The sequence below is a fragment of the Pezoporus occidentalis genome, unplaced genomic scaffold (assembly GCF_034315485.1).
Source record: "Pezoporus occidentalis ecotype Australia unplaced genomic scaffold, CSIRO_AGI_Poc_V1 ctg91, whole genome shotgun sequence".
NCBI classification, from domain to species: Eukaryota; Metazoa; Chordata; class Aves; order Psittaciformes; family Psittacidae; genus Pezoporus; species Pezoporus occidentalis.
Window position 1 is genome coordinate 725,939 of NW_026916273.1, and position 25,351 is coordinate 751,289.

A 25,351-nucleotide genomic window follows, 5' to 3' on the forward strand; every position below is an offset into this window, starting at 1 on the left:
TTTTTGAGGATGTGCCAGACCATAATCAAATGGTCCTAGATTGGGATGAGGAGGTAAGATTATGAGCAAGTTTTTATTGGCAGGTATTGAATGGTTGGACTAGATCTTAAAGGTTTTCCAACCTAAACTATTCTGTGATTCTAAGTTTGTTGCAGCATTGAAGTATATGACACCTTAAATGTCAGGAGTGAGAATTTTGAAGAACTTGGAAATAGCATTTCTGTTCCAATTCCATCTTTCTAATAAATGCTGCAAAAGGTGAGGTAAAAGAAATTATGGTAAAAGGATATTGAGTACCTACCTGCATGTGTCAGGAGAGGACTTGTATGGTATGAAATGGATGTGAAAATGAGTAGCTTTGTAAAGCAGAGTAGAATCAGCTACTCCGAAACAGGGTTTCTGTCACTATGCAAGTAATGTTGGCAATTCTTGTGCATCCTCAGATTACAAACACCTGGAGGTCCCCCTGCACTTGTGGACCTGGTTACTGCATGGGATGTCATCAGTGCCTGTGAATATTGTGGGAATTCTTCAAGGGCTCACCAGCTTCTTATGGAAATTAAAGGCTGGCATGCTGAAATTAATAAAGGAAGGGAAGAAGAATTTAAATAAACTTCAACTGCTTTAATAAAGAATTTAGTTTTAAAGGCAAAATGGCTTACCAAAAATATCCTGATGGTGTAGTTCAGTCTGTGCTCTGACTTAAACCAGTCCTTTAACGGGTTTAAGTTAACAGCAAGTGAACATTCCCTTTTGTCTCCACTGCGCTTCAGTTTAATGTGAATTACATCTGTTAACAACATTTTAAAGTTTTTAAAAGCATATGAATCTTGGGAAGATGACTATGCTAGAATGAATTCTCAGTATTTCTAACTCCTGTATACAAAGAGCACTGCCCAACATGTAGTTTCTTAAGGATTTCAGTGTGAGCAGTCAGTGTGCAATAAAACATACTGGGATGTTTAAAATATGTTCACCAAGTGTAAATATATTCTGTCCTTCATTCTGATGTTGTAAATTGGATATCTTGATGCAGAAACAGTGACACTTGGAATGGCCCGTGCTTGGTTTCAGATGACCCAAGTAGTTCTCTGCACCCCATCATAGATGTGCACCTTGGTGGCAGGCAGGTGTAAGCACTGCAGCAGGGATGTAGGGCAGTGTAGCAAAGTGTGCCAGAATTGCTTTCATGGTGAAGGTACTGATTCTTACATTAATGAGAAGCCAAATGGCTGCTCTCAAACTGGGAATGGACATTGACTGAAGGTGATGTGTGGAACTTCAAAGTATGGTTTCAGTACTTAGTCTGTAATAATTGCAAGTTGGGTACTGGGAGATGTGGTGTAAGTCGTCTTGCAGAGGTATGGGCATACCAAATAGACAGTTTGCTGTTTCCTGAGGTTTATGTCTAATTTGACCCTTTTGAATAGGGAATGAATTGAAAAGCTACTGGTTCTGTATGGTGAAGGCAGCTGATCTGTAAACCAGTAACCATCATCTTTTTGTAGCATGTGATTGATACTTGGGGGGGGGGGGGGGGTGTTACTATTCATCAGTGCATTTCTTTATATTGTTTGCACATTTGTATATGCAAATACAAGCCCTGCCTGCACTGCAGAGGCAACTGCGTGCAAATGTACCGTAGGCTGTGTCGAACTATATGGAGTAAAGCTGTGCAGGTGTACCCTCGCTTTATATCAGCCACGTAAATGAGAAGGATAAAGACCACCTTATAGTGCTTTTCTTGCACCAAACCAACTGTTTTTATAAGACAAACTGTTAGAACAAGTTCCTTGAGCCCAAGCATTTCTCCTGTGTGATGTTAGCGTGGAGGGGATGTTGATTTCAAGTACACTGAATATACGTGAAGTTCTGTTTCATGATTTCTATTCTTCTACAGCCAGAGCTGTACAGTTTAGAGTGTTAATTTATTGGGACTTGAAGGTAATAACTTCTTTAGGTTTTTTCCTACTCTTTAAAAAAAAAATTCTATTAGAGCCATGTCTGCTTCATTTTGGGTGAAGTTGGGCAGGGAAGGGGGAATAGATCGACACATTTTACATTGGAAAACTCATTCGGAAAATATCAAACCAAGCCTGTGGAATACTACCTGTTGCCCAAACTTATGATTTTTTGAGCTTGACCTCTGGATTTATCCTTACTCCTCTGAAATGCCTCCTACCCCAGGTATGAATTGGGAATTTGGGATAGGTAATGAAGCTGCCAGCTGAAAAACAGTTTTCTTCCCGCTTGATTAAAGTTGATTAAATGTTCAGGTCTCAGGCAAAGATTACTTACTTTTAAATATCTGATCTTTTTTCTGGCATGTTTGCAAATGATTTTTAACTAATAGTGCATGTGGCTGAAATCTAAAATAGTGTCTTTGCATTTCTTTTGTGTGACTCCCATACTAACCCGACTGATGAACGAACGTGCACTGAAGGGATTGGTAAATTGTCCACTGCCGATGGCAAAGCCTTCGCAGATCCCGAGGTTCTCCGGAGACTGACGTCCTCTGTCAGCTGTGCACTGGATGAAGCTGCTGCTGCATTGACGCGGATGAGAGCAGAGAACAATCACAATGCAGGACAAGTGGACAAGTATGTACTGATCCGTCCCCACTCCTACTTTCCCATTTATAGAATATAAGTGTGTATTTTTATGTTCAAATTAAGTTAATTATATTGCTGATATTTGGCAATGAATCTGCTCTACTCCTAGAAGAAATAGTTTATGAATCTGAAGGTGTTACTACTGTCACATCAGTTTATTGGCATCAAAGTGTAAGAGAAAGGTACAAAATCATGTTATTTTCTAACCTGCTGCTCTTTCTGTGTACCAGACAGTTGATTTCTGTTTCAAAACCAGGTTAAATTCTTAGCTGTAGAAGTGTTGGTGATAGTTTTCTCATTACTGCCTCAGCATACTTTGGTAGAAACGAAGGAATCTAGCTCATTGTATTTGAGTAGTCTATTCCAACTCTTACTTACATACTTTGCCCTGGGGTCTTGCTCAGGAATTTAGGGGGAAATTAAAACTCTATTATAATCTGATAACTTTTTCTAGCAGAGAACTACTGAGAACAGCATTTAACTCCCATGGTGACAGAACTTAAGATTTGCCCTATGTCATCAAAAGCTTTCTTCTACATTAGTAATTTCAAAGCATCTTTAGGGTCCTGAAATATTTTCTGCTCTGACAAGTGATGCACATAGTTCCTAAACATGTTAAGCAGCCCAGTGCCATTCTTGTCACTTCTGCAAAATGTCTTGGAAATATCTCAAAGGGAACCTGAGCAGAGAGCAAACTGGGAGACCTCTGGAGGTGCCTGAGTCAACTAGGACGAGATGAGTCTGTTTCCTGGGGCACATTTGGTTTCACAGCAGTTCTGTATTATAGGAAGTGTCTCAAGGTCATCTTCTGAGAATGATTCATGTGTTTCAGGATTTGTCCCACAGGTTATGGGGCTGGGTGGCTCCTGTTTCCAAAGGCTAGACTGTATGTGTGTAAAAGTGCATGAATCCCTTCCCTCTCCTCCCAGCTGAACATAGACCTGAGCTGTAAATGCTAGTTACATGTGGGCTGCAGCAGAGCTGCTTGTACCGTGAGCACAGAGCTGTCCTAGGGAAGGGGCAGGGCTGACAGCGTCCTGCAGGATTTCAGAGGGATCCCATTGCTTCACTGTATGGCCTATGTAGCCAAGTAATAAACTTCACTTAGTGATTACAGTGCAAATGTAGGTGATAAGTGGGTGTCTGTTCAGGTCAGACCTCAGCTGTTACCTGTCAGCTGCTGGCACAGTTTAATTCATTTTGGAGTATATGACAAATAAGTTCTTTTTAAAATAGGTGTTTAACACAGTTCAACCATTACAGTCATTTGACCAGTTGAAACTTGCATGCTTTCCTAAGGAATGGATATTTTCTGCATTGTCAGTGAATTCAAGTGAACTTCTGTGTTTTACAGGAAAAACAGCAGAAGTTTAAGGTGTTTGAATCTGACTGTGCTAGTTTTTATTTTAGGAAACAAGCTTCCATGTATTGCAGATTAAATACCTTGATAGGAGTGCATCACATCCAGTCCAGTACTGTTTAGAACAGAAGGCTCTGGCTTAACTGCCCCTTCCTCTCACCAGGTCATTACCTGTGGGTTGGTTCCTGGCGGCTGAGGACAGTCATTCCTTGCACATATTTTCTCGGCTGGAGAAGCATAATTGAGTTGATGCTGAGCATGACTTGCTGTGGTTTGTTAACACTTGTGTTTAGCAATGCTTTAACAGTTGTATTTGGTTTTAGTATAGACAGAGATCTAAAGGACAGTTAACTTGGTTTGAAATGAATTGAAGCTCAGCTCACCTTGTTTCCAGGTGTGGTTAGTGAACTGTCCTACCTGTCAGAGGAAATAGTTACTCTCTACTTCGGAGGTTAATGGTGGTTGAAGTAGAGACTTCAGACTTCTGAGCTTTTAGATGCCAAGAACTCAGGGTTTGTCTTGTCTTTTCCTTCAGACTCTTAGCTTGTAATTACCTCTTGCAGCATTTTAAGGACTGTTCCATGCAGGCTTTTAAAAAGTGGTGTTCCATGTAGGACCGTATTGTTTCTGTTTAAAAATATGTAGTTCAATTGGCTTATTTCATCCATCTGAAAACTTCTGTAATATGCTTTTAACAGCGCATGAAAGGAAACAGTTAACTTCTTTAATGCTCCTCTCCACTTTTAAGATGTCATTAGGTAAGGTAAGGTTTTTTTCTCTGAAATGGCTGCTTAAATTAAGAAACTGGTGTTTTCAATGGAAAGAAGAAAGCTTTGGGCTACTACAGAGAAGGAAATAGTCCTGCTACAGGAGAGACTGTGGTCAGCAGTTTGTTGTGTTGCAGTATTCAGTATTAGTGGTCTTTGATAATAGGCTCTTCACTTTTTTTTTTCCTCTACTAGAACTTTGCCTGATATCTGTAGTCAGTAATTTGGTGTGCTTGTAGCCTCTGTGCATCTGGCATGCTGCTCATGTGTGATAACATCAGGGAGGCTTACTGCTGTACCTTGCAAACACCACAGCTTAACTTTTGAGCTGTATTCTCTCCATCTAATGTATATGAGAGCTTATGTGAGCTAGCAACTGATGAGGACAGGAGAGCATTTAGACATAAGCAAGATCTGTATTTCCATGGGTAAAACAGATAATGTGTATATATGCTTAAATCTGTCAGGGTATTATTTTCTGGTAAGGCTTAATGCCAAGTCATGAGTCTTTACTTAAAGACTTCACCCGTTCATAGTGAAGCCACCCATCTATTGCAGTTCACGTTGAGCTCATTCTGTGTAATGATCTTCCAGTCGCAGTCTGGCAGAAGCTTGCTCGGATGGGGATGTCAATGCTGTCCGGAAGCTGTTGGATGAAGGAAGAAGTGTAAATGAGCATACTGAAGAAGGGGAGAGTCTCCTTTGCTTGGCCTGTTCAGCAGGATATTATGAATTGGCACAAGTAAGTAATAAATATAATCCTACTTAACCTTTGTGAAGCATTGTCCAAGGGGCTTCTTTGGTAGGTAAACATTTTAGCTATTCAGAGTGTAATGTATTTTATGAGCTAATCAGAGTATCGGTTAATAGAGCTTATTGTGGGTTTCCAGTTATTGTTTGTCTTTTTAATGGAAATTTTTCTCATATATGCCTTTAGGTTTAAGGGACATGTGTGAAGAGTGTGTCTTGTGTTTTGTGATACACCTACCTTTCTGGTATTGTTCTAGATGCAGTCAAGCTGTTTTGCCAAGCAGACATTGCAAGAGGATCTAAAATGGCACCAAAATCAAACACTACAAGTGGTTCTCTTCTAAAAACTCATGTCTCAGTCACTCAGTTCTTTTTTTTAAATCACATCTGTATCAACAGTGAATTAATTTCTGTGCATGTTTCGCTTTTATACTTGTGTATTAAAGGGCAGAGCTCAGGTGATAATTCTCAGAAAGTGGCCAGCTGCATGTTCTGGTGTCAAGCGAGAGCACAGGGGATAACTGTAAGCCTGACCCTGATGTGTGCTGTGGTTGCTAATGCAAGTTTGCAGTTTCTCTGCTATCATTCTGGTTAGTGAATTGCCCTGTGACTTTTGAAAATGTCAGTGCTGCACTGTAACCTCATGTTGATTTTAGCAGATAGGAACAAATGTAAGAAGTGAGCATTTCCTGAAGCAGAGGACAGTGCAGGTAGCAATTTTAAATGTCCTGGGAGTGCCGTCGTGCTTCACCACTGGGGACATTGCTGCAAGGGATGTCCAGGCTGCCTGGGGAATCGTTCTCGCACAGAAGCAAAATGTTGGTGATGCAATTTATTCATTAAAGTGATTTTTTTTTTTTTTTTTTTCCCCCTAGGTGCTACTAGCGATGCATGCAAACGTTGAAGATCGAGGAAACAAAGGAGACATAACTCCCTTAATGGCAGCTGCCAGCGGAGGCTACGTGGACATTGTTAAGCTGCTCCTTGTTCATTGTGCAGATGTCAACGCACAGTCTTCAACAGGTAACTGGGAAGCAGGAGCACCAAGAACTAGTAAGACTGACACATAAGATGTGCAGCTGTTTTGAACATCTGTTGTTTTGCCTCAATTTCATTCACAACAAAACATGAAAGGGAACTATTAAGAATAGACCGGATCATAGCAGATGTGTTTGGAGCCTTACCTGGCTGTTGTTTAAAGACTGTTTTTAGTATAAACTGTAATGGAAAGGACTGTTCCTGTGAAAATCACTGTGGCGTTAGATGACTGGAAAAACACATGAAGTTTGTTTTTTCTCATCTGTATAATCCCAGATGACCCAGTAAGACTCCCTTGGGACACATCTGGTCAAGGCCTGCTATTTCAGGCTATTGCTTTTCACCAAAGAGGAGGAACAATTCTGTGAGCATTGAATATTTTCTTCATTGCTGATGCTTGACCACAGCTTAACTGACCTTGCTGAGAGCTGTAACCTGCAGCTGGATTTTGCTGATATCAAGATAGAATTTAAACTTTATTCCAATTTTAAAAAGCCGGGTGTCTGAACTATGAAATGTTCTTTTTATCCTGATGTTTAGCTGTATTAAGCAGAACTTACCTTAAAACTGACTGTAGCATTTAAAACATGAGCCATATGTGATCGTCTGTTACTTACAGTACCTGAGTTTTAAGTTAGAAGTTTATTTTCATCCAGCCAGGGAAAGTTTTTCAAGGAATTACAGCATAGTCCTAGGCAAAAAAAACCTTAATCCCCCCAACTACAGTGAGTATGAAAATTATTCACTGCTCTTGGTGTGTGTGTGTATTTGATCTCTCTTTGTGTGCTGAAGTAGGAAACATAATAAAGAAACAAATCCTGATTTATAATACTGGCTTAGCATTAAAACTCTTTCACATTATAGTTGTGTTGGGATTTTTCTATCCAGCCTGAAATCACTGGCTGGAGTAGCATTCCTGTGAGGTAAGAGACTGCTGCCAGCCATGTACTTGTTTTTGTTCAGTGCTGTTAAATCTTTTTTCCTATGAGTGGTGGAAAGGGCTTTCATGTAAACTACTTCTTCTCTGCAGGGAACACAGCTCTCACTTACGCTTGTGCCGGGGGCTTTGTTGACATAGTGAAGGTGCTGTTGAAAGCCGGTGCTAATATAGAAGACCACAATGAGAATGGCCATACCCCCTTAATGGAAGCAGCCAGTGCAGGTCATGTTGAGGTTGCAAGAGTATTGCTGGAATATGGTGCAGGAATCAACACTCACTCCAACGAGTTCAAAGAAAGTGCACTTACACTTGCATGCTATAAAGGTATTGTCTCTTGCCCTGTTTTGTATTTTTTGTTACATTTATTTGCTAGGATTTATCTAACTAAAGATTCCAGCTATAATTTGAATATTTTCTGAAGAGCTTTGGAATACTGGATTTTGGTTGTACACTCAGGAAATGCTTATCCATGGTATAGCAGTATTAAGCCTGTCTACTTGTGGTGGACATGTATTTGCTATGTCGCGTATGGAAACTTGTGACAGGCTGTGACCCAAACTTGTGCTTTGACACACCACTATTCTTTTATTCCTCCACTACAGCATTCCCTTGTTTGATTCAAATTCCCTTCACCAGCTGTGTTGCAAGTTCTGAAAACATCTCTGTTAGCTGTTAGGAAAATGGGAAGTTGGAATTAATGTTCCTCAAATACATGATGTGGTGACAATGCTGATGTTATTACTGGATATTGTTTCTTTAGTGTAATTTTAGAGGATATCTATGAATTGTTATGTGTTTTGAGCTTTCACGGCCTTTTGAGTTAATTTATATTGCTATGTAAAGCTTCTATAGAAAGTAACTTAGTGCAGTGGTAATCCAATGTGCTTCTTGTTGGGTTTTGTTTTGTTGTTTTTTCTTCCAAAAGCCACCATAAAATTTCCAACAGTTGTTTTCCTCCTAATCGAAGCTTTAAGGATACAGATTATTGTCATAGTAACATCAGGTGTTGCCTCTGTGGTTAGAATTGGATACATACTAGTGTAACTAGTGAAAACTCATCTGGATTTGTCATGGGTTTCCTGCAGCATATAGTAGTTCCTTACATAGACATTTCAGTAATAGTTCTCCTGGACATTTTGGAGGGGCATTCTTGTCTCTTGTGACCCAGAACTTAATGTATGTAATGTAAGATACTCATTGACTAGAGATTTCCTTTATTATCTTTGGCAAGATGGTTGATAGGAAAACAAGGTAGCTCAATTAGTATAAAGCTAAGTCTTGTCTTGGAGGAGGGTGCGCATTGAGAGGATAAAATGTACAACTTGGTGTAAGGGACAGATTCTAAAAGGACAGAAGCCATAATAGAGTTGAAAAACAAGTACTGGTAAAGTTTGGTAGAAGCTTCTAAAAATAGTGTTAGATAACATAATATGACATAATGTGTGTGTCCTGGTTCTCAGGAATATGTAGATGCTGTGATTAAAACGCTTAAAGTTAAGTTCAGATGTGCATGGACCTCTCTAAATGATAATGCCCTCAGTTATGTGCTGCCTTGGAACACTTAAATGATATGTCACTCTACAGCTGAATAAGGAATAAGCAGTCTTTTATAGCTTGAAGTTACAAGGGAAGGTAACTCTTTTTGAACTTGGGGAGGTCTGTCTTCATCTCAGAGTTGGGCAATTATCTGTGGGAAAGACTAAAGTCTTGCTGTCTATTTTGCTCTGGTACTTTTTAGAGTACTTCAAAAAGAACAGCTTTGCAAATGGTAACTTGTAAAACCTGTAATAGCAAACTGTGAAAATCGAAATAATTTCATCAGATGTATTGTCTGTACTACTAAAAGTTTATGATACTAAATTCTTATTTATTTTGCTCTGTTTCAATTGAAGGCCATTTAGATATGGTTCGTTTTTTGCTTGAAGCTGGAGCTGATCAAGAACATAAAACAGATGAGATGCACACAGCACTGATGGAGGCCTGCATGGTAAACAGCCTTTATTTTGCTGCTCCCTTTTCAATGACAGGAATAAAGGAGATGATAAAGTGAGCCCTTGTTAACAAGCTGGGTTGGTTCTGCAGTGAACACGTGTTACTTGTGATAATACAAAGCAGTTACTATAGTTATCGCAGGTAACTAATTGGTTATAAGGAAAAATGAATCTAAGTTTTGGGGGTGTAATGTGTTCTATATACTCCCTTTGTAAAGTGTAGGGATAACTAATCTGCAGTGCAGTACCGCAGGTTGAGCCCAAGTCACTGTTTCTATTGTGGTGTAGGAGTCACTTTTCCATCTTTGCCTTTATAAAAGTTCTCAGATCATCGTGGTATGTACTTCCAGAACTACACTGAGCTGGATGACTGATGCGTTACATTGTTCCTGCACTGCTGCAGGAAGTGTTTTGCATGTAGGGATGGTTTGCTTTCTTCTAGGCTTCTGTAAATGCTGCTGTGAGGTTTTTATTCGAAAATAAAACAGTAAGTCAAAAGTAGGTTAGTTCTTAGTTCTTGGACAACTCATCTAATTTCAAAGCAGCCATTGAGGAAAGATTTCCTTTTCCAAGAGCTTCGTCTTAATAAAGAATGTGCTGTTGTGTCAAAACATACATGCAATATTTTTGTCCAGACCTTAGGTGACCTTTTATCTGTCCTTCAGGCAGAAGTTCTTTGAGTAAAGAAAAGGGACCTTAATTTGCTCCCAGTAACCTGTAATCCTTAGAAGGCAGCCTGCAATGTTCCTCCAGTTTTCCGAGACCTGCAGGATCAAGTGTTCCTTCAGTGCACTTGTGAAGTGATGATGCAAGTGACCAAGGTCAGGTTATACCATCTCTGTGTTGAAGTCTTCTGACAGTGAGATGGTGTCCTTGAATAGTGTTCCCTGCATGGGACCCTAGTGCCAGTAAGGAATTGAGAATGCTGTCTCCTAAAGGACATTGCAGCAAAAGTGTAACTTGGTGTTCTGTCATGGTGATGCAGTCTGAGCACTGGGCTGAATTGAAGGCTGTGAAGTGTCTTGCCTGGGGAAGATAAAGCTGTGTGGGTTGCCTGCACATTTTTAGCTCTTGTGTGTTTCAGACTAGTTTGCATTACAGTGTGTGTTGGCCTTTAAAACAACTGAAAGGAAACTGATCCTTTCAAGTCCGAACTCTTAAGTTGAACGATGGAATGTGTTCCTTGTTACCTTTTGGCTGCTCCCTTGCAGAAGTGAACTGTTCCATCAAATCATGGGGACTCTTCCCAGTCAGTCTTCACTGTTTTCCAGCTAGTGAATGCTGCAGAGGGAGCTGAAGTGTCTGGTGTCCGATCACCAATTATAAGTGCCTTTGAGTTTTAGTATGTTTTGGGCAAGGTAGAATGCCACACCTAGAAGATGCCTTTAGTTAGATGAGGTGGTTGTTGGCTTTTAGCCAGCTTCTCTGAAAACAGCAGCCTGTCTTTGATTGTAGACTTGATTGCTGTCAGTCTCAGGTTACTACCCGCTTCATGGTCAACTTAAGACGAGCGTTGGCAGGAGTCGTGTGTTTGATATACCTGTTTGTGTTAGCTGTTTTAGTTGCTGGCTGGCACTTCTGATGAGATCAGAATGGGGAACTGGTAGTTTACTTGAGGTTGTGGTTCTTAATATGTAGGCAGCTTTGTAATTTTGGGAATTAGTGGAATTATTAGCATTATAACTTTATAAATTACCCCTAGGTAGCAGTGCCCTAGCCTCAACAGCTCTGGCTTGAACCTTGGGCAGAGAGGTCTTCTAATGTATTTTTTCCCCTTTAGTATTCCCCAACTTCATTTAGATTTCCTTCAAAGGACACATCTTAAAAACAACTACTATTTTCTACTGAAATTAGCCCTTATGTCTTCCTCAGGAAGAAGTGTTCCTTAGTACTCTAGCAACATCTGTCAATGTGCCTTGGGGCTAGTCTGAAGAATTAATCCATCTGATCTACCAAATCCTAGGAGAACGACTGTGTCAGGACACAGGGCTCTAAATCAGAGCTGGCTGACAGTTTACTTCTGAATGAACCCCATATTTCTTTGGATGGCAAATGAAGTGACCAAGTTGATGCATCTAATACAGTATGCAAAGCAGCAAGTAGTTTTCTCTCCACTGAGAGATACAGAGCAGGCTTTGATTGAAGTCTTTCGCTTGGAATTCCCTTTTCATCCATAAGTTATCTTATTGTGTATTCTGAAGTGTCCTCTGATTAGACTCTCAGACCTTCTATATCTCACTGAGCACTTTTTGCATGGCTTGAACCTTCCCCCTTCATTAGGAGTAGTTTGCAGTTGGTTTCAGTTTTCCCAGATCTCTTCTCCAAATTGTTCCACAAGTTTGGACCCCACTATCTGAAGTTATGTGGGAGGGAGAACCCAAAAGAGTGTTTCTTCTTTCTTAATGTCAAAATTTCTTTAGTTTTTCCCCATTTGAGAAGTATTGAGTCTCTACAGAGCACACCTGACGTAAACCATGGATTTTTGGTACTTGGTCTATTTCATGGTACTTTGAGGAGTTTAGTAGTAGTTTCCTTTGAAGTTGAGAGCTGTATTTATATGCTTTGATTGGTAAGGGCTCAGACAGATTGCTTTGGCAATCCTCATTCTCTTTCCTCTATGACAAAGATTGTTTCACCCCAAGCCACTTTCCAGTCTCTTTTAAAATTTGAGTTTACCCTCCTCCTGTTACCTACCTCATTGAACCCACTTCAGTTCCTCTGCAGGTTTTTTCCAGGATCTAGAAGTTGACAGTTGGAGGTTTTTTTTTTTTTTTGTTGTGTGTAGAAGCCATTAATCAGCTACAGAGAAAAAGACAATACTTGCTTCAGTGTTTGTTTTGGTTTTTAGTCATGAAGTGGGTTTATTACTTACGGTACTTGTTTGCTGTCTCTATTACTTCTGTGTCCCAGGGATTGTGCTGGATATTGAAGAAAGCCTTGTCCCACAATTCTTTCCCTACTTTCCAAGAAAGGAGAACATACAAAACCAAAAACCCACCATAGATCTACTTTTTTTTTCCCTCTTGCATTTAAACCTTAGCTATAGGTGGAAAACTGAATGTCACTTTAATTCAAGCATTACCATAACTATGTCGTAAATGGCACCATCATCAATTAAAAGACCCTGTCTTTTTAGGATCATTTTCAGACCTAGTGTGATTGTGGCTGCAACTCCATCATCAAGTGACTTTGACTGTTTCTGATTTGATGTTCCTGTTCTTTAGGATGGGCACGTGGAAGTGGCACGCTTGCTTTTGGACAGTGGTGCTCAAGTGAACATGCCTGCAGATTCATTTGAGTCTCCACTCACTTTGGCTGCTTGTGGTGGGCACGTGGAGTTAGCAGCTCTCCTGATTGAGAGGGGAGCCAACCTGGAGGAAGTTAATGATGAAGGTTATACTCCTCTAATGGAAGCTGCCCGGGAAGGCCATGAAGAGATGGTTGCCTTGCTGCTGGCACAAGGTGAGAGCACTGCTGTTTCTTGAGCGTTCCTTCCTAAGGATGTAGTGCTGACCATTTGCCACTAAGTATATTAGGTGCAAATTCCTCTGATGTAGCATGAAGCTGTCACTGCTCATTGCTGTAACTACAGAGCAAAGGTAAAACACTCAAATAGTGGAGACGATGGGCATTCACTTTACTACCCTGTGTCTGGTCAGTTAAAATAACAGCTATTTTGTTTCCTAGGGGCAAATATAAATGCACAGACAGAAGAAACGCAGGAAACGGCTCTTACTCTGGCATGCTGTGGAGGGTTTTCTGAAGTAGCTGACTTCCTTATTAAAGCAGGAGCTGATATAGAACTTGGTTGCTCAACACCTTTGATGGAAGCTGCTCAAGAGGGTCATCTTGAATTGGTGAAATACTTGCTGGCAGCAGGTATGTGTATAGTGCAAATGACCTCGCCCACAGATACTATAGCCTCAATGTTCTGTGTGGTTTAGAAGATACCTGGGCTTACTTGTGTCACTGTTTTAACAAGAAACTATATTCTCAGATACTTTAGCAAGAAGGAAAAAGCATATGGTACACATCAATATTGTGTGATGCTGTTAACAGGGAAAAGTGCCTCACAGAGCCCTGGATTGTGTGGCATATCTAGAACCATCCATATATCCATTAGGAGCATTGTTTTCAGCTAACTGCATTTAGGACAAAATGTTAGTACAGATAATGCCTGGTTTTATATGTTGCTTCTGCTTTGACTGAGCCTAGTTACCTGCAGTCAGTCTCCCTAAATAACCAGTACTTTAGGAATTGTGCCTTGGGAAATAGTGTGCTAGACACTCTGGAATGTCCTGGATTTCTGGATGTAAGGAGCGAGTTTTCCTACTACACAATACAGTAGTAAAAGCTAAATCTTGCTGGAGTTGGGGGGAAATGACGCTTCAGTTTTCATCTGTCAGTTGAAAGTTGGTAGAGAGACCAAAGTGTAGTAATACTACTTAAAAAAAATAAATGATAGGGACCTGCATTTTGGAAATCTTCCTTCTTATGGGAGTTATTTATTTGTATGCTCTTTCCTAAGAATGAAATTGTCTGGATTTGTAATTCTAGAAAGTAATGCTTGCTGCTTATGGAGGGACAGTGACAACTGCGTCTCTTTGTGTAGTGACACCAGGCTGTGACACGTCACCAGCTCGCTGGGAATGCTGCTTGCACATCACTTCTGATAATGTGGAGAGTGAATTGAGGAGCCTTGGTTTGGCATCAGGGGGTCTCTAAATATATCTCACACCTTGAGAATACAAAAATGGCTAATCGCACTGGCTTTTATTGAGTATGATGCATTACATACCCAGAGCCATGCATAGCATGAAAGCTGTATGGAGGCATGTATGAAGCTAGTTAAATTATTTCAACAAAATGGTTGTAAAGCAAAAGAAATTTGCTTTAGTTTATTATTTAGTTTATTTTATTATTTTAGTTTCTTTTAAAGAGAAAGGAAGAAGTGAAATATGTAAAAGTATATGGTTTTGGAGCATTAATACTAATTAAATGACATGCATTTTGTCTGGTTTTTCCTTGGCAGGCAGCTCCTGTCAAATGGATAGTCTAGACAACTGTCTGGATTCACTTTTATGTGTTGTAACAACTGGAATCTTCATTGCTATAGAGGGAATATAGGAATAACTGAGCATACAGGTGCTCCGATTGCTGGTCATGCTATTTCCAAGCCTTTGCTTCTCCTCAGAATATTTTTACTACAAGAGCAATTTTTACCATGAGAGCAATGCCCTTGGGCTGTGGAAGCTCTTGGTCACAGATGAAATGCCTTGATTTTTGTGTTTTATCTGATACAAAATGCTTGATAAGGTGATGTCCTACTATTGTGTTTCTAGGAGCTAATGTTCATGCCACCACAGCGACAGGAGACACAGCTTTGACCTATGCCTGTGAAAATGGACATACTGATGTTGCAGATGTGTTGCTTCAAGCTGGTGCTGATCTGGTAAGATTTCTGCTGCTTTTGATGGGGAGAGAACTTTGGTTTCAAACTGTACACCAAAGCTGACATGCTTGTAGAGCAGAAAGTTTATTTTAGCAATTGAGATTCACAATGGGTACAAAAACAGGCACAGAAGAAACTTTTTAAGAAGCCTGAACATTCTGTTTGATCTGAAAAAAAAAAATAAAATTCTTATTGGGTAATCTTTCATCCATTAAGTGAAAAGTTTTATCTACAGCTTGTACTTGTGATAGTTCATTACCTTCTTACTTTTGTCTTACCAGGTGGAATTTTTACTAGGAGGCGCTTTTGACAAGGGCCTGTAGGGACAGGCCAAGGGGAATGGCTTTAACCTGACAGAGGGGAGATTGAGATGAGCTCTTAGGCAGAAGCTCTTCCCTGGGAGGGTGCTGAGGCGCTGGCACAGGGTGCCCAGAGAAGCTGTGGCTGCCCCATCCCTGGCAGTGTTCAAGGCCAGGTTGAACACAGGGGCTTGGAGCAAGCTGCTCTAGTGGAAGGTGTCCCTGCCCATGGCAAGGGGTTGTAATTGGATGAGCTTTAAGGTGCCTCCCAACCAAAACCATTTTGTGATTCTGTTATTTCAGTGTAACTCATAAGTTTTATTGTTTAGCAGGAGATATTTCTGCATTGCTTTTGTTCGTTATGCTACTTTGTTATTCCCAGACTCTTGTGGATTAGAGCTTAACTTGCTCCATTTATCTGAATTTAAGATGTTTTAGTATTAGGAGCTAGTAGTACTCTACTTTAGGGTTAGTTTCTGAACTATGAGGCTCTGTTTCTGAGCTAAGAGGCTGTGAGTCTCTTAACTTAAAAACTGCAACACAAAAAATGCCAAACTAAGCAATGTATTTTAAATGACCAACATAAGATGATCTGTTCTTTGTCCCAGAACTATTTTCTTTGTTGTAGCTCCGGGTTTTAGTATATTGCTTTCAGTATTTATTTTCTGTAACACATGTAATCATAACTAAGCTGTTTCCGTAATTGTTTTGATTTTTTTTCACATTCTGTGGTGGGAGACCTAAAACTGCCTCTTCATCAGCTACAGAGATTCAGGGTTTATTAGGTAGGCTTTTAAGCAGTAAAGCCCAATTGATATGTTAGTCTCCTAAAGCAGTTTATGAGCCTTATGCTCTGAAGATAAGTGGGGAAGATGATTTTTTTGTTGAGTTTTTGGGGGGGGTTGGTTTTCTTTTTCTACACTCTGCTTGTGTGGGTTGTTTTTTTTTGGGGGTGGGGTGAGGGGCTTGAGGTTTTAGTTTTATATTTTAGTGGGTTTTATTCCTTTTAAATCATAAGGATGTCAAAGAATGTTATCATTGAACCTGACAGACCAGCATCCTAATGAAGGTACTTAAATTTCAGTCTTAAACTTGAAAAGTTAAAATATTTATATTTACAGCTACAAATAAGTGAATGCTGTAATGGTGAATTAATAATACTTCCACTCTTCTTTATGAATATACTTTTTTCAGGCCTTATTAATTCTTCTGCAGTCAAGGTCTGCTTCATATGTTCCTACCAGAGAGGAAGGGGATGTTGTTAGGGAGGGGTGTGTGTTGCACTTTGCTCACTTCAGTGTTGGGTGCCAAGCATCAGCCACTTGAGTAGGGACAGGATAGGGGTTTGGAGTTCTGTTGGGTATTTAAATAAATAAGTACTTTGTTATAAGCAGATATAAGCGATGAAGTATCTTATAGTGAAGAGCAAAGCATGAAACAAAAAGTATTGCCTGCATAAACTTTTAAACAGTCAAGAGTTGCTGCTAAAATACCACTTCAAGTTATTAGTCATGTCACTTGTATTATTTCCCCTCTTCTCACAAAGGTGAGAAGTGTTTGTGGCCTTTAACATCTAGTTCTGATTAGTATTGCAGAGAAAAATCTTGGGCCTCTTTATAGTAGTTTTATTTTACTGCATTTTCTTGTACTGTCAATCAAAGTGGGGAGCCCTCAAGAAAAATGCTGTAGGGAAGCAAAGGAAAATTGCCCATGAAAGGGAGACCTGCCATGTAAATCTGCAAGTGTTGAATTCTGATTGTAAGTAAATGGGGAAGCACCTGGCAACTGCAGCAATGCTTAGGGCAGGTGCCTCAGGCTTGGAGTTGTTTCCTTTCAAACCTTTGTGTGGTTTTGCTGTATTAGGAGTTGTGAGCTCCTGTGAACAGAGTTACCTTTGTACTGGGGAAGGTTCCTGAAATGTGTGGCCTTGCTGCTGGACAGTGCAAAACCTTCTTTGGCAGTACCATGAGAGGTTATTTTTCCAGATTCCAGTTTTCATAGGTAATTGAATGACATTAGATGATTTCAGGAAGCTGTCCCAGGAAATCTGTGGTGGAGTAGTGAACTGAATGCAGATCTGGACTTAGGCCTCTGACTGGTCTGTCTTCATCTCTCTGGTTAATTTTGCTATCCTTCTGATGCTGGGACACAGCAAATGAAAGTATGTGTCCAGTTGGATTTCTCTCTTTCCTTTTTCATCCTGCAACTTCAGTCTTTCTTGGGATTGCTTCCACTAATGTTTCATTGTTTTCCAGAAACCTTCTTTATGCCTGAGGTTTACATGCAGTCACTGAGGACGTCTTATGGAGCTGTCCTTTTTGAGGAAAACACTGGTTATGTCTTGAACAGTAACATAAAGCAGGGCTGAAGGTTGTTCTCTGATTGCAGGGACAAATGGCACATGCTGAAGGCATCCATGCTGTGCCAGCACTAGGCCCAGTTGTATTACTGAGCCTGAGGCTGTGCCTGTGTGTCTGTAAGGATGTCAGTGGCTATGTTGCAGCCCACCAGAGTGGTATTTTCATCCCATGCTACTAGGAGCATACAGTGGACACCCCTACATTGTGGGATGAGGGGTTGAAGGGGTTCATGTGAGGCTTCCCAGATAAGTGGAGAGTAACTTGATGTCAGATTTTCCATGCTGCCAGTTGGGAACAGTTCCTGGTCCCCTCATTGCATTTTGTTTTTTACAGGGCCAGTACTGTGCCAGGGTGACTGCAAAGGAATAAGCAGTGTGAATGACCAGTGATCTCATGCCCAAGCTTGTGTCATGGCCCTGTTTCATTTACCCATAGGTATTAGCCACTGCTGGATTTTGCTGCTGTGTACTTTATTGGTTTGTGAGCCATCTCCATATTCTGTCTTCTTCCAGACCAGGCAGGCAGGGAGCATAGTTTTTTAGGATTTTTCTTCTCCCTGATTCCAGATCGAGGAAGTTGCTCTTTCTTTCCCAAATGCTCTTGGGTTAAAGGAACGGTAAACACTAGCTGTCAAGATCTGTTGTGATCAGTTCTTCTGTTTCTTTACAATTCAGAGCCTTTATTCCATGATTCAGAAAGCATAAAATCTATTCTAAGACTTCAAATCTTTCTTGGCTTCTCAAGGCTCTCTTCAGTTGCCAGGAGGTCAAGACTGACTGGGAGATGAGGTGCAAACCTTGAGACTACAGATGTGGAGTCTCTCCCATGTTGGGTTAACCAAATTGGCAGAGGCAGGAGATGTTTGTCAGGGGGTTTCCTGTACTGTGCTTATTGAAATCTTCCAACTTTGAAGTTACCCACCTCATTCTTCTGAACAGATTCCTGTGTGTTGCTCGTGTCCAGTTGAGGTTTTCTCAAGCTCAAAATAGAACCTTGAGCTAAAGTTTGAATATGTTTTCTGATGAGGGTGGTGAGACGCTGCAGCAAGTTGCCCAAAGGAGTTGTGGATGCCCATCACTAGAAAAGCTCAAGGTTAGGTTGGATGTGCCCAAGGCAGGTGGGTGGACTAGACTGTCTTTGAAGGTCCTGTCCAGCCCAAATTGTTCTAGTCCTAGTGAAGTTTTTGTCTGAACTGTGAGTGATTATTACCACCACATCGCAGCACAAAAGGCTGCTGTTGTTGGAAGGAGAACATGGGCGCTCTTGCTTTCTGGGGACTGATACTCTGGCTTAGGTATCAAATGTTTAATTCAGTTCAAGAGCCAGTGAAGACCTTAAGAACTCTGTTAGATTCATTAAGGAGCGTAGCTTTATAAGAACCAGAAGAACTAAAAGAAGATGATGGCAGAGATGAACTTTCTCTAGTTTGTGGCTAATTTTTCCTTCAGACTCTGCATTGACAAATTCTACTAGAAACAAATAGTATCAGAGCTCACACTGCCCTGGTCCTGTCTGCTGCAGAGCTTCTCAATCACATAGGGTATCCTGATGATCTTGTATCTCTTTGTGACTAATTGTTCATGAAGCCTGGCTTGTTACCAGTTATTCTGATGCTTTTGTGCTGCATTCCTTGAAGGGATCTGTCTTTTTCCATGTCCTTACAGGGACAAAGTTGGCCTGTCAGAATCTGTAACAAAGCTAGCTTGGCAGACCTACACCTTTCCTTGCTAATGTATGCATTTTGAAATTGGCTTGCTCTCTTGCCAAGCATATGAATGACTTAATATGAGGCACATCTGAAGCCTTCAGCTTGTGATCCCATCTGTGCCTTAGTTGCATCCTAATCCTTTTATCGCCTGCAGGACTGGAGACTTCAGGGTCTTAGGCTGAGCTCCTGCCACTGGACCAAATGTAAATTTTACTTGCTTACAAAGTTCTTTATGGTGTCAAAATACCTATTTTAGATTTTGCAATTAACAGGAGTAAAAACTTGAAGATTAGAACTCTGAAATAGAATTTGATAGAAGCATCTTTCTAGATGGTAATATGGTTTAATAGCTTCAGGAGAGCAGAACCAGCACTTCAGTAAGAGAGTTATTTACCTGTGTGGCAAGGATTTCTCTAACCTCAAAGGTGAGAAGAGACTTTTCTTTTTCCTGTAGAGTTCTCTTTTATTTATTTTTTTCTCTTCCTTGTGTCCTTACTAAAAGTTTCCTTCATCTCAAAGTTTGTGTAATATAAGACACGTGTGGTGCATGTATGTGTCCACAGGAATGAGGTTAAGGATTATAAAGCTCACAGAGTATTGGTGCTATTTAATGAAAGGTTAATATCCTGCTTTTAAGGTGTATGCCTTTCTATAAACTTAAAGTGCCTGTTTGGATGCCTGGTACTGTTCCCTCTGAATATAGAACCAGACTTGAATGAAGTGCTGCATACTAGAGACTCCAGTCGCCTTCTTGAGAGTGAGACTGCTCTTGACAAGGTAGAGTTATATCTTTGCCTGTTCCAGTGTAGCTGAAAATGAGAGATTCTTCTTTTTTGGGCAGTGAGAAGGTGCCAGCTTTTCTCAGCTAGGAAGCACAGAAAACAGTTTTAAACTGGGACTTTGTAATCTGGCCTGCCTTGCAGCTGTACGTGACTCTGCTGCACGGGAGAGTTGATCTCATGATGGAGTTTATCTTTCTGCTAGAAAATATGTCTGTGCTTTTATACTGAAATTGAGAGCTGGAATAAAACCCCTGAGGACTGCTTCATCCTTGCATTCTTCTCATTTTACACTGTCAAGCTCTCCCCACTCTGTACTAGTTAAAATTCCACATGTGGCTTTCCTTAAACATTAAAACTGGCTCTCTGGCATCCACAGAACTTCAGTTGCAAAACTAGATAAAATGAAAATGAAAATAGTCATACCAAACTCCCTCTTGGTTCTTCCCCTAGGATGGGGGCTTTGCCTTCAGCTGATAACATCCATCACATTGATGTAGCTCCTTACTTAGAAACTCACTTTCCTCTATGTGTATGACACACTTCATGTTTGATGCAGTGTGCGTAAGGCAGCATTTAAACATCTGCAAAAATAGCCAATTCTCTATGGATTTGAATGGAACCATGCTGGAGACAGCTATGGTATTGTGGCAGTGAGGGAGCTGAGAAGCTGTCACGTTTTTCCCTGCTGTTTCTTGAGCCATCAGGGATTTCAGGTCTCTTTTAGACTTGGCCTTCAGTCTGCTATAAATAAAGCAAAAGGTTGTAGCACATGAGAAGCTGATTTTTGTAGTTGACACCTTTGGATGTTGTGTTGCAGCCTCTGAATGGTGCAAAGTACAATCAAATTCTCTCTTTTGCCACTAATGAGCAAAAAGTCATCTTGTATTTAACAAGATGCTGTATGTAATCTTTGTGCTGTCCTCATGAATCCCAATTACTTGTGGTAGGAATCTCAGCCAGCGAGAGCTGCCTTGCTTGGTCTTACCTTTGTGCTTGCTTGCCTAATTCCAGCAAAACAGAGGCTTCAGCTGGTGGATCCAGTCCATTTAAGTTCATGTTCCAGGTCTTCATGACCAAGAACAACATTTATTTGTAGAACGAGAGCCGTGAGTTGTTCTTTTTCCTTCCGCAGGACAAGCAGGAGGACTTAAAGAAGACTATTTTGGAGGGCATAGAGCCGGGCAAGCATCAGGTGAGGTTGGCCTTTGATGCTTGTAAGCTGCAGCCTCAGGATACATGCTAGCAATAAGCATGGCTTTAAGGCATCTAAATCTCTTTAAAATCACAAAACCTCCCTGTGCAGACCAGACATGGCATCTGTGTACTGCATTTTCCCTGCTGCTGGGTTTTCTAAAACCCCTGTTCACACAACAGTATCTCGACCTTCACCAATGTAGCAAATGATATTGAGTCTGTTAGCATAAGTAGCTGTGTTATATCTGTTGCTGTGTGTCTAGCTTCCTGTAAGGTCTTTCCTTTTCATGTATTTACTTTAAACTAGAGGCCTGTTTGAGTTTTTAGGTGCTTCTGAAATACTGCTTTGCTGCGTATCTCTGGAAGGTTATCCGGGACAATTAGGGTGGTAACTGCTGGAATCCTGTATCTTTTAATAGGGATACAGCCTGGAAAATGAGCAAAGTAGCACAGGGATAGGGAATGTATTGTTTGGCTGTTGTCTTGCGTCAAAAACTTCATCTAAGTCATTTTGCTTAGATTTCTGTTAAATAGTCACCATTGTCATGGGTGAGAGGCTTTTTAGGAGTTGAAGAGACCAGTTGGACCTTTATTTTTAAATAACATATGACATTGGAAATGGACTTGAACAAAGTATGCTAAGGAATAACACTCGCCAACCATGAATCCTTGTGAACCAGGGAGGATAGTACTGGGGGGAAGGGAAGCCCTTATAGAGCTGATCTTGGAATTACCTAAACCAGAGAACTTGAAATCAAGGATAAAAAAATACCAGGTTCTGATGATGCTGCTTTTGCTCTGCTCTCTGAAATATTGGTTTAGCAAGAAAGGAAATAATTGTTATTACTGACTGGATTCTCATCTCCTCTTTGAGCCCCAGTGGAAAAGATGCAGATGATGTAAACTCTTACATGATGTGGTTAATACTCTTGCTTTCCCCTTTCTTCCTGGTACCTAAACCTATGGAAAATTCTTCTCAGTCATTCTTTCAAGCAGAATTAGCAGGAGAGCACGTATTTAGAAAATGGTGGCATAGGTGTTCTCCTTTGTATCTCTTTCTGATCATACTGACTGCAGTGTTTCTCAGGGTTAGAGCAGTTGGAGAGGCAGAACACTGGTGAGTCCTGTAGTGCAGAGAGCTGGGGAAGTTGTCTTTGCAGATGAGCACTCCTTGCTGGTTCTGTTCTTAGAAAAAAAGCATTTGCATGTACTCCATATTGATACAAGGAAGTAGCACATTGGAAAGTGCTGGGGATGCTTTTGACAGTTTTCATGTTCTCTGTCCTGATATTGATTATCTAATACAGCTAAAAAAAAATCTTCGAAATTTATGGCCATTCCAGGTAAAAGAAAGCGTGTGAGTTAGAAGCACTGCACTGGATCACCTTCTTATTTTGGCTTGGTCTGGATGCTTTCCTTTAAAGATTGAGTTGATGCTATCAGCTAGCCTTTATCAGGGCTAAATAGAGTGCTGAAGTCATAGAAACGCATATTTTATTTTATGATTAAATTAATTGTATCTTTGATGTGAAAAACACCATCAAAATGAAGTAATTTTTGCAGATCTACAGCAGGTGGGCACACAAATGGTCTAGTTTGGCTGGACTGATCATGTGTATGGTACTGCAAGTGTTTGAAGTGTATAATAGTTGAAGATCAAGTTCTGCCTGCTTGATGAAGTGACAGTTGGTTAAACTGGGCAGGGTAACTGCCTTGCATTTCAATGAGGAGCCTCCTGACATCCGTGTTTAAGACTTACAGTGAAGTCTGCTAGGAATAGAGAATGTTGCTAATAACATCTTACTGCTAGTTATCCGAAATGCTACATTTGGATGGCTTTTCGCTGTCTGGAATGTAGCTAAGCTATAACCTCAAATAAATTTTGCTTCTTGCTATCTTTGCTGTTGCATCAGTGGAGAATTAGAAATGTGTATTGAATTGTGTGGGCAGTAACATTCTGGTCCTCTTCAGAGTGAAGTGGTGATCAGTGGTCCTTTGCATCCATAGCTGCTTTGTAAGTGTTGTGCCAGCAATACCAGGGATTTACTGTGCATCAGGCAAACAGCAGCATCTGACTTTCTATGACTTCTTGGCAGTGGCTGAGGAAGGAAAGACTGTACCAAATATTGAGCACCAGAGCTCAAGGGCATGCTACTAATTCTTGCATGCCATGAGGTGACATACTAACTTAATGAGCTTTACATGTCCTGCAAATATCTCTGACATGCAGACAATCCAAAAGCATGCAGGTAGTTATTGGCAGCTAAACCATCATTTGCCTGGGAGTGTTATCTGCTTATTTTAAAATAAAAAAGGGGGCTTCAGTAGTGACTTCCATTAACTCTGGAAGGTTTTCCTTTGTGCCTGCCTGCACTAATGCATTACTGTACCAAGTAAGCAAAGAAATGGAGCAGTTCGTAAGGTTTAGATGCGTTAAAGCAGGGTACAATAACACAAAGTCATTGTGAAGGCAGAGGAGCAGATTGTTTCTGCTCTTTGCAAAGCACATAGGAGAGGGGTTGTGTAACCTCCCTCATAGTAAAGATTGAGTTGTGTATCCTGCAGTGGATCAGGCTCCAATAGAAGGTGCAGTCAAGGATTTCTTAAGTGTATGAACAGAAAGCTAATCTAAGGTGCAGCTTGCAACTGAAGCAAGCCATATGTCAGAGGACATCTGCAGAGTTTTCAGGAATACTGAAACTATGGGAAGGAGTTGATATGTTCTGCCAAATCTATTCTTGTCCTTTTATATTTGTAAATAGCCATGTCATCCACTGTCAGTACTGAATGTTAACTTTTGCTGTCAGACACACATGCAATTCCAGAAGTAAATAGTGAACTTAGAGCTTGGCTTCCCAGATATTTAATGAAAAAAAAACCAACCAAAACAACAAAAACACCCAAACCCTGGTCCTGATGTGTTATTGATCAGGCTGGATATTCAGATCACCAGTACAACACTCACAGGAAGGTGCTGTTCCCTCCCCTTGATGCTGTAGGAGGGTTGACGTGCACATTAGTCAGCATTCCTTGTGGTATTGAGCATGGCTACAGAGCAAGCAAACTTCCTTGTTCTGTAGCTTCTCTAAATATTTATTCTCAAATAAGTTGTATTCAACCCCACTGTTCAGTATTCAGAAACTTTTTGAATTAGAAAATGGTTCTTGTTACTCCTTTTTCGTCGGTTTGTAGCATCCTTTTGTCATCTTTCTGCTTTATTCTCCAATTCTCCTGTTCAGAGACTGTGTGACCTGCAGTGATTTGTCTCATTTTTATTGCTGATCCTCTTCAGTGTGATTTTAAAACTGTTGCCTGCACTTCAGACACTACTGCAGTTTTTAAGGTCTGGTGTGCAGCATGTGACAGTTTCAGAACTGCTGTACATCAATCCATAGCTATTTGTGGACTTCTTGATGCTGGATGATGTTTGTGTTAAATAGTCCTCCTTTTAGGGGAGGAAACAAGATGTTGCTGTTCTCAAATATGCTACAGAATTGAACACTATAATAAAAAGGGGTCTGTAAGCAAGGAAACTTCCTTGTGTGATAACAGTATGGATGTGGTCTTAATGCTTTTTGACAGTGTGATTCAGTATTTAAGGTAACATGAAAATTGATTCTAATCAGTTTATATTGATTCCAGTCAGCTTATAAGATAGATCTTCTACTGAGGCAAGTAATTCTGAGACAGGTTTCATCACCAGATGTTTCAAAAGCTGGAACAATGTTGTAAGTTTTGTAAATTTATCTATCTGCTGCTTCTTTACAACAGGAGCATGAATCCGAAGGTGGGAGAACCCCACTAATGAAGGCGGCACGAGCCGGCCATCTGTGTACCGTGCAGTTCCTTATTAGCAAAGGTAAAATGCTGCTTTAAATAACTGATTAAAAACTTTAAAATGCTGCTTTCCAGTTATGTATGTTGTGATCCTTGATCAAAATGACTCTGGTTATGTGTAGGTGAACATTTGTCAAACCATTCAAGGTTTGTTGAATTTGATTCAGTTCATGTTACAGTGAATCACAAAGTATTCTGGTAGTTACTTTCCTACTTAGATATATAGATCGATTGATAGATTTGAAGCACAGCAAATATTTT

General features: G+C 40.5%; 1 protein-coding gene across 19 annotated transcripts in view; it reads left to right on the plus strand.

Moving 5' to 3' along the window:
• The window catches only part of ANKHD1 (ankyrin repeat and KH domain containing 1), a 103,215-nt gene that overhangs the window by 32,485 nt on the left and 45,379 nt on the right, over window positions 1-25,351 (plus strand). For 13 of the 19 annotated variants that reach the window (XM_062605247.1, XM_062605232.1, XM_062605234.1 and 10 more), the window contains exons 3-12: window positions 2,444-2,600; window positions 5,334-5,481; window positions 6,365-6,512; window positions 7,558-7,791; window positions 9,360-9,454; window positions 12,683-12,920; window positions 13,146-13,337; window positions 14,801-14,910; window positions 21,192-21,251; window positions 25,025-25,112. In XM_062605247.1, coding sequence (XP_062461231.1) covers window positions 2,444-2,600; window positions 5,334-5,481; window positions 6,365-6,512; window positions 7,558-7,791; window positions 9,360-9,454; window positions 12,683-12,920; window positions 13,146-13,337; window positions 14,801-14,910; window positions 21,192-21,251; window positions 25,025-25,112 — 1,470 coding nt within the window. The remainder of the gene's footprint in view (window positions 1-2,443; window positions 2,601-5,333; window positions 5,482-6,364; window positions 6,513-7,557; window positions 7,792-9,359; window positions 9,455-12,682; window positions 12,921-13,145; window positions 13,338-14,800; window positions 14,911-21,191; window positions 21,252-25,024; window positions 25,113-25,351) is intronic. The other 6 variants (XM_062605235.1, XM_062605237.1, XM_062605248.1 and 3 more) reach the window with 1 other exon arrangement.